The sequence below is a fragment of the Mus caroli genome, chromosome 19 (genome assembly GCF_900094665.2).
Source record: "Mus caroli chromosome 19, CAROLI_EIJ_v1.1, whole genome shotgun sequence".
In the NCBI taxonomy this organism is placed as follows: domain Eukaryota; kingdom Metazoa; phylum Chordata; class Mammalia; order Rodentia; family Muridae; genus Mus; species Mus caroli.
In genome coordinates this window covers 44,458,882-44,468,495 of record NC_034588.1, presented here as the reverse complement: position 1 = coordinate 44,468,495, position 9,614 = coordinate 44,458,882, and the positions used below count along the sequence as shown (strand labels likewise).

The 9,614-nt window shown below is 46.4% G+C and overlaps 1 protein-coding gene across 1 annotated transcript in view; it reads left to right on the top strand.

The window, feature by feature from the left end:
• The window catches only part of Cfap43 (cilia and flagella associated protein 43), a 91,800-nt gene that overhangs the window by 35,958 nt on the left and 46,228 nt on the right, over positions 1-9,614 (top strand). The window contains exons 12-15 of the mRNA XM_021151404.2: positions 1,742-1,845; positions 4,601-4,741; positions 5,902-6,077; positions 7,526-7,675. Coding sequence (XP_021007063.1) covers positions 1,742-1,845; positions 4,601-4,741; positions 5,902-6,077; positions 7,526-7,675 — 571 coding nt within the window. The remainder of the gene's footprint in view (positions 1-1,741; positions 1,846-4,600; positions 4,742-5,901; positions 6,078-7,525; positions 7,676-9,614) is intronic.

Here is a 9,614-nt window from a genome sequence, read left to right as displayed (position 1 = left end):
CACACACACACACACACACTCACACACACACACTCACACACACATTCACACACACACACACTTACACACACACACACATACATGCAAGAATCCAATAAAAACACAAAAGTGGAAGCCATAAAATATGTGCCAAGGACCCGTATGAAAAATAAAAAGATAAAGACTTTTTAAAAAATGTCCTGACCAAACACTAAGAGACGTGGAACTCCCCGAAACACCATTAAATTATTTTTGTGTTGGCCATCCACTGCTGGACATGGCGTCTGCCCTTAGCGTGGTTTGTATCCCCAGCAAAACTAGAGTTACTCATTTGCAAGTAACTACTGATTTGGGGATTGCTTCTGGGTTAGGGAGGGGTCACGTGTCCACTTACCTCAGTACTGGGGCTCTACTTGGCACAGATCCATGCGGGCCCTGGGCATGCTGCCACGGTCTCTGCGTGCGTGCGTGAGTGTGTGTGTATGCTGTGTTTAGAGGACCTTGTTTCCTTGGCCGCCTCCATCCCCTCTGGCTTTTACAATCCTTCCACCTCCTCCTCCACAGGGTCCCCTGAGTCTTAAGGAGAGGGACTTTATGAAGATGCCGCATGTATGACTGAGTGTTGCGAGGTCCCTCACTCTCTGCACATTGTCCAGCTGTGGGTCTCTGCAGGAGGAATCTTCTCTGACAGTGGCTAAGCCGGACACTAATGAGGAGAACGGAATGTCGTTAGGAGTCATCCTATGACTACATTCCTTTAGCAGAACAGTAATACATGGGCTTCCTCTAGGTTCCTGACCTATCTAGTCTCAAGCTTTTTTGGCGACAGATGGGTTCCATCTCATGAACTGAGCCTTAAATCCAGTCACATATTGGTTAGTTCCTCCCACAAGCTTAAAGCCACCACTGCATTGGTGTATCTTGCAGGCAGATCACCATTGTAGATCAAAGGCTTGCCCACCTTGCTCTCTTATACAACCCAGGACCCCCCTGCCCAGGGGTAGCACCACCACCACCACCACCACCACTACCACCACACATGTAAGTCGTTAATCAAGAAAACGCCCTCACAGACTTGGCTACAGGCCAATCTCATGCTGTCACTTTCTCAGTTGAAGTTCTCTGTTCCCAGATGACCCTGGCTTGTGTCAAGCTGACCAAACAAATAAACCAACAAAACCCTAGCCCGCAGAATCACTCATGGGAATGTGGATGAAGGCTACTCACGGGCAGCAGAAATGATTCCAAGACAACTGCACCACCCAAGCCCACCCAAGTATGAGAAGGCTCACTAAAGCTGAGAACAGGAAGCACACTGCTCAGCTCGTAGGAAGCTCAAGGGTTGCAGAGGGTTCTTTGCAGGTTGCTCGGCCCCGTGTGCTGTAGGCGAGCACCCTACCACTGAGCTACATTTCCAACCCTCCTGTGACTTCTTAACTACGTGTTTGAAAATTAAATGTGGGATAGGCTCAGAGGGGAATGACTACATCAACGTGTAGATGTCCGCTTTTATAAGGTCAGAGAATATTTTAAAATAGGGTTGGGGGCGGAGCCTAATGGTAGATAGCCGACTTTGCGTGCACAGGACACCCAGTTCCATCCCAGCAGCACAACATAAATGAACCCATAAATAAATGATGCCACTCATGCTAAGAGTGGCTGGTTCTGAGTGTGTTTCTGTGGCCACGCATCCAGCAAGCTCACTCACCACCAAGCCGATAAAACGAAGAATAATGGGCATGTCGGATTTCTTCTCTTCCAGTTATGACCAGCGAGGAATCTTTCTGTTAGTCGGTACAGAAGAAGGAAACATCTTTGTCATCGATTCCAGACCCTCAAAGTCATTTCAAATTTTTGGATTCACTGGTATGATACAGGATGTTTGTGAATTTAAAATTTAGATCACTTTTTCCCAAATAATTGAAAGTTAAAATTTTGAATTCTATCAAAACAATTATATATGTTGCATTTTCCTGAAAAAAGAAAATTTTAAATAGAAGTTAAATGTCTATATTCGATTTGGAGAAATTGAGAGTATGAGAGTTGTCTAGTATGTAACTAATGCTAAAACAACAACAACAACAAACCCTTGTATCAACTGCTGAATTAGTGAAAGGTCCGAACATTTTGATATTATAGGAGGAAGAACAGATGGTTTACAACGGTAATAGTTTTAAAAACTTTTTACCTCTGACCTCTGTTTAATAATTAATTTTTCTCCATACCTTTAGTCCCAAATGTGTGTGTGTGTGTGTGTTCTCCAAGATATATTTATAAACTCATTCATTTATTTATTAAAAAAATTTACTAAGTACTTACTAAGTACAAAATGTTGAATATGGGCCAGGACGGGAGGCATGGGAAGGTCAGGGAAACAATGTAGTTCTATGTAATTCCTCAGGTGAAGGGGTAAGAGTGGATGGAGGCGTCCCAGCAGAGGGTGCCAAGATGGAAGGGGAGACTACATCCCAAGGACTCAGATCCTTAACACATGTGCAGGATGGGGCGCGCACATTAGTGCTACAACTCAAAGCTTCCTAGGTCTGACATAAGAACCAAGTGGAAGATTTGGGCAGATAGCCATGGCATTGTGTCTTCTTCCGGCTTCCATACGGTCAAGACAGTGACCTGACTGCTCACTGGGGCCAAAGAGCAACCCAGTCTGTAAGTTGGATGACTCTTGGCGTGGTAGAGCCAGAGGCTGACAGCAGAGAGGCTGCTATGCTGCTGGAATATTCAGTTTGTAACTAATGAGGTTGGGTGGAGGTTGGCCTGTTACTATGTACTGTAATGCTAAATTCTGTCCTGGAGGGTCTAGGCCTTGAAGTAAGTTCTTAAGGTTACCCGCACCAGCTTTTGTCGAGCAAACCTTGTTTCCTAATCATCTGCTATTAGTTAAAAAAAAAAAAAAAAAAAAAAAAAACGGCTGGAGCCAACTACTAGAGGGATTCGAGTCAGGCAGGGTTTTTTAGTTACCTAGTTGAGAGAGGCAGAAAGCGTGAAAGAGAAGAGAGAGAGGAGAAGACAGAGTAGATACCATGAGAAGAGAGCAGGAGAAAGAGTAAGTATCCAGGGTATACCACTGGGGAGGTCGCCAGGCCAGCCGTTAGAAGCATAGATTAGGGGTCACCTCCCGGTAATTGTCAAAGCCAAATTTAAAAACAATAACAAAAAAACCGTAATCTGAATCTCAATTCTTTTTAAGCTAATCAGGGATAAGTTTTTTGGTTTGTTTTGTTTTCGAGACAGGGTTTCTCTGTGTAGCCCTGGCTGTCCTGGAACTCACTCTGTAGACCAGGCTGGCCTTGAACTCAGAAATCCACCTGCCTTTGCCTCCCAAGTGCTGGGATTAAAGGCATGAGCCACCACCACCGGGCAGAGATAAGCTTTAATTGGTTGTATGGCAAGGTTGGCCTGCAGGTGGGAGGAGCGAAGCTGGGAACCCTCGGCTCTCCCTGAAACCACAGGCAGAGTATGTAGCAGTGAAGAAAGCCACAGAGGTTCCAAGTAGTGAGGGGGCTGCATCATCCCTTCTAGAAACAGCTTGAGGAAGACAGACTGGGTGAGAGTCCCACCAGCCAGGCAGGCAGGGATAGGCCATGCTGGTCACTTAACAGGTGTTCCCTAGAGACCAGTGGGCCATGGAGGGCACGGGTGCAAAAGCAGAGCCAGCAATGGACAAGATGACATGGGAAACTCAGCATGAGTGAGAGAGGTTTGTGTGCCAGCTGTCCAGGGCAAAGAGAAAGAGGAGGGTCCCAGCCTCTTGTGGGAAGAAGAGAGAACATCAAAGAGAATACAAGGAGACAAAAGGCTGCGGAGTAGAGGTGTGTCATCTCAATGGGCTCAAAGTCACAGATGGGAGCCCTACATCCGGCCAGTGCTAGGATATAAAGGGAGATGATGGGAGTGAACAGGAAAGAAACGAGTAAACAGAGTAAGGTCCCGGATAAGGACATTTTCTGAGATGGCCCCTGTCTCCCTTTTTAAGGAAGGTGGAAGCCAAGCCTGAGTGCCTTGGAGGAAGGCAGGAAACGGCAGCACTGTTCAGAGTTGGGTGAGAGGTAAATGCGGCATAGCGCAAGTCAGTGAGCAGGATTTCCCAAGGGTCAGACTCAGCATCGGGGGGCATTTCCACTACCTACGTAATGATGCCAAAAACATCCGTGTCTGAGGTCACCCAGTGTGAGAGCCCTGGAACCGGCTGGTGCCCAGATGGGAGCCAGGGCATGAGCACCCAGGGTACAAATGGGAAGAACAAAGGTGGCCGGCTCCAGAAGGCATCCCTGTTGGAACATAGGCATGACCAAACCCACATGGCTGGAAAATCAGAAATCTCCCCTATCGGTGTATCAAACAGGTCCCTCAACTCGTGCTTACAGGTCACTGTAAAAGCCAGTCAATAAAATTTGCTATTTGAGACCGAGTGAAGAAATCTCTTCATTTTTGGCACACCTAAATACAACTCTGTGTGTGTGTGTGTGTGTGTGTGTGTGTGTGTGTGTGTGTGTGTTTAAAATATTCAATATTAACAAAGGATCATGCTGAGAATTTGAGGAAAGTAGTCTTAGTTAGAATGATGCAGGGCTCTTTAACACAGTCAATCCCCGTTCACTTTCAGAGACGGGCAAGGACATCCTGCAGATATCCACGGTGTCTGTCGTGGAGTCAGACGTGGTCGAAGTGCTGGTGTTGTACCCGCTTCCAGATATGGGCAGAAGCAGGATGGAATACTTCACCCTGCCAGTCATGTTACCAGAAGGTGAGGCTAAATGAGCAGCGCGGCTCCTTATCCCCAACCCCATGAGTCACTCTCGTCCGTTTCTGGTTTCTTGGTCAAGTGGTTGTTCTCCGTGCATCTCTGCAAAGCAATACTCCATGGCTGTGAAATGTGTGAGGTGCAGCTTCCGCTGTGCCTCGGGACTCAGGGATGTTTCTTGGTCTATGTGTCTGCTTGTTATCTTAAGTATGGGAAAAGAAACAAGATCAGCTGCCATGCCGAGTTGATCTGTCGTCGTGTGATGGGTTTTGTTCTGTGGTTTTAAATATTCCCAGTTAAATTCAGATACTTTACAGCACAGTTACCTAGAATTATAAAACAAGCTCACTGGGGTCATTGAAAGGCTGAGAGAAAACAGATAACTTTTTTTTTTTTTGTCTGACGGCAAATTTATCTAGCTAGAAACTTTGAAAATATAGAATTACAGAACATAAGGTGTGAGTGTGTGGGGGGACCTTAAAGTACTTTTACGATTTGAGAATCTAAAAGGAAGAGGGGAGGGGGCATGGTGGCAGGTGGCACAAGCCTTTAATTCAAGCTCTTTGGAGGCAGGGAAGGCAACATCTCTGTGACTTCAAGGACAGCCTGGTCTATATGCAAATACCAGACCAACCAGAGTACACAGTGAGACCCAGTCTCAAATAAAAAGGGAAGAGAGGGGGATGGGGGAAGAGAGAGGAGGGGAAGGAGGGAGGACGTGTGTGTGTGTGTGTGTGTGTGTGTGTGTAAGGACCACAACTGTGATCTCAGACCTTGACGGGCTGAGGAAGGAGAATTGTTGCAAGTTTGAGGCCAGTAACACCTTTATCGAGAGAGAGAGAGAGAGAGAGAGAGAGAGAGAGAGAGAGAGAGAGAGAGAATATCTTGGTATTGTCCTGTTTATTTTAATGTTAATCTTGAAGCTAATTTGAAATGAAAGACTGTGATAAATAGTTTACTACCAGCATGAAGTATCCCTGGTTGAGGCAAATTGTTTTACACATTTTTTTTAAATCACCAAATAGCCTCAGTCCTATCAATCAAACGTTTACATCTTTATGTCTCATTCCATATCTGTGCGTCATGATTTTCAGCATGAGCTTGCGGTGCGTGCGTGCGTGCGTGCGTGCGTGCGAGCGAGCTCTCCTCTTTCCTTATTCTAGTGGTTCCTGAAAACTTTTCTGATGAACGAGGAAGGCTGAAAGACGACTTCACCCACAAGTACCTGTATGAGGTGGAGCACACTCTGTCCTCTGCAGTGCTGGGCTTCACGGGCAGCAAAATCTTTGGCTTCTGCAGCCAGGTGCCCTACATCTGCAGCTATGTAATGCCCGTAAAGGTACGCCAGCACCGCCGTCAAGACTGAGGTCGCCTTAGACGAGATCCTCTTGGCTGCCTTAGCAGGTTCAGTCAGTCAGCAAATAGCTTCGCTGGAGCAGTAGCATCAGCATCATGCGCAGTTAGAGTCGTTGACATTGCCTATTACGCCATCATGAGTACAACATAGAGTGGCCTCTATGTCACACACATCATTCTTGTCAGATAAATAAGCAGGTGACATAGTCTTGGTTTAGTGCCTTAAAAAATATCTAGCATAAGATCTTTTCCATGGATGCCAGGAGCTAACAGGTAGATCATTTCCTGTGAAGCCTTACACCTTGGCACTAAGTAAAATTGCACAAAACAACTAAACTATGTTTCTGTCATGTTCCGTCATCTCTCTTCAAACTCCTACCATTCCATGACACCTCCTGCTGCACATACCAGCCTAGTGGCTTGCCTGCTACCCTTGGATGCTCAACATCCACTGGTACCTGTCTTCAGATCCCTGGGAGGAGGGGGGAGACTCTACCCCAGGCTTCTCTAAATTATTTTTTATCTTCTCTCTAGTCTTTTCTCTGTGTAGCTGGTATTAGACATAGAAATTAAGAAAAAAAGAATTAGAGACAGTTCATGGTAACAGAATACTAGAGAAGTGTTGTAGAAGAAGCAAGATTCACACTAGTCTTTGAAGGATGGATCAGATTTGGAGCCAGGAAATAGCATGCGCACCCTGAGGGAGGAGTGTGGACAGAGGAAGTGGAATGGGACCAGGTGGAGCTGAGAAGGACCTTTCAGACAGAAGGAAGGTCATGTCTGAGGCTTGGAGAAGGGGGTGCATGGGACCCACAGTGAGGAGGTTGGCGACTTTTATTTTTGATTTGTGAATGATGGTATATGAAAATGATGGCTAAAAATCAAGACTGTCAACATAGGTTGGGATCCTTAATGGCAGAATTACATGTAAAGAAGCCATTCCTGGGCCAAGATTTAGACCAGTGGCTATGAGTACTTGCTTGTCACGCAAAGGAGCCTGGTTTTGATCCCAGCACTGAAAGAAGGAAGGAAGGAAGGAAGGAAGGAAGGAAGGAAGGAAGGAAGGAAGGAAGGAAGGAAGGAAGGGAGGGAGGGAGGGAAGGAAGGGAGGGANGAAGGAGGGAAGAAGGAATGAAGGAAGGGAGGGAGGAAGGAAGGAAGGAAGGAAGGAAGGAAGGAAGGAAGGAAGGAAGGAAGGAAGGAAGGGCGAACTCCTTAGCTGGTAAAACTCAGCTTTTATTTGTAAAGATGTAACTATAATTGATACATGGTATAAACACAGGTGCCTACTCTGTCCCACACAAGGATAGAATCCCCAGGTTTGAACCCGACCACATATGTAACACACACCCCCGCAAAACCAACGCTGCTGCTGCTGCTGCTGCTGGCCGGATCCTTTTTAATCATGTTCTCCTTTGCTTTGATTGGCAGGAACACACTGGTGTCCTTGTTCTTAAGCCTCACCAAAAAGTACAGAGCAAACAGTACGGATCTGGAGCAATCTATCTGTCTTCTCATGGATTATGGCTTATGACAATAGCTAAATGTGGAATTCTCTGTATCCGAGATATGTTCAGTCTGGTAAATTAACAAAATAGAAAACCTGAGTTGGACAAAGGGGGGTGGGGGTGGCGACTTAGAGAGAGTGCCTAGTCTTTAGGGCATCTGTTGTTCTTGCAGAAGACTCAGTTTCCAACATCCACGTGAGGCTGACAACCAGTCCCCAGGGATCCGACATCCTCTTCTTGCTTCCATGGGCACCAGGCACACATGTGGTGCACATACATACACACAGACAAAACACTCATACACACAAAATAAAAATAAAGACTTTCTAATTATATAAAAAAAACCACACAGTGTGTAGGGCCCAGAGAGAGGGCTCTTCCTGACGACCCAGCTTTGGCTCCAGCACCTGGGCTGTGTGGTTCACAATTGCCTGTAAATTCTGTCTCAGGGGATCCAATGCCCTGGCCTCCACCAGCACCTAAACTCCTATGCACACACCCATTCATGCTCACAATTAAATAGGAGTAAAGTTTACGGTATGGCACATGTTCATGGAAACCCTAAGGGAAGAGGAATTGGGACTTCCCTTAAGTAAATTGACTCAATTTCTTGTTTTCTTTTTCTTTTTGTAAAGTCACTGAGAGTATTAACAGTTTTGTTTTGTTTTTAACATTCTTGCCAGTGAGCTTGCCACTCTAAAGAAGGCAATCGCAGCCAGGGCAATGAGATCTGCACACACAGAACACTAGGCAGGACCCTGCAGATGGGCTCCTATCCGGCTTATCTCCAAGCTGTTCCTTGGAAACTCACCGAGGGGCACTGAACTTCTAACTCTCTACTGTGGAGTCAGGGAAACTGCTCCCTGGCCCCTAGAGGCTCATGGGAAGGAAACAGCTTTGCAAATGATGTGCTTAGCAACAATGTTAGCCTGGTCCAGAGGGCCTTGGCTTGTTGCTGCTGTTCTCCTCCACCCTTCAAAGATGCTGAGGGAGCAGGAAGGGGGCAGAGAGCGCTCTTGTCTGACTCTGTGGGCACTAGCATCCTATTTCCGTAGCTCACAGACCTCTGAGAAACTAAGACCGGTTTCTCTTCTGTAGAAAGCGGGGCTTGCTCTCCTAGGTTTAAGACTATGTTGCACAGTTCATCTTATCCAGTTCTCCACCACTCTCCTCCACGCACTGGAAATATCATCCCCACCCATGAGACAACACTCCCACATGTCCACAGATACTGTTATCTCTGGCTGGGCACATAGTAGTAGTTCCTTTTCTTCTCATTTAGAAGAAAGCAAATTTGGACAAAGTAAATGTGGTTCTAGAGGAAAATCATGAGTCTCTTAGGGACTGGGTTTTTCTCTCTTTGTGTGTGTGTGTGTGTGTGTGTGTATGTGTGTGTTTTCATGTTCCCTGTGAGGTACAGGCTCTCACACACTGTAGTGAGGATGTAAACGTCAGAGCACAAGCTGCCTTTCATAGCCACTAAAGCCAGGCTAGCTGGCCACATGCTTCTGGAGAAGTCCTTGTGGGTACCTGCTGGGATCTGGATTCTCCTGGAATGGCTTCCTCTAGCCTTTAAGTGGGTTCTGGGGATTGAAGCCCAACGCTGTGAGTTGCACTGAAAGCACATTATGCCCTGGGCTGTCTCTCCAGGCCTAGGGGTCGGTTTTTGGTTTTTTGTTTGTTTGTTTGTTTGTTTGTTTGGTTGGTTGGTTGGTTGGTTTTGTTTTTTTTGAGACAGGGTTTCTCTGTGTAGCCCTGGCTGTCCTGGAACTGACTTTGTAGACCAGGCTGGCCTTGAACTCAGAAATCCGACTGCCTCTGCCTCCCAAATGCTGGAATTAAAGGCGTGTGCTACCACACCCGGCAGTTTTTGGTTTTTTTTTAAGCGAATGATTGCAAACTGTGCCACACTGTCGGAGGCTTGGTGCAGTTGACAGTGGCCCAACACGGCAGGGCAAAGCACCTCACAAATGAAGTTATTCATGGAACAGTGGCAAAAAAAAAAAAAAAAG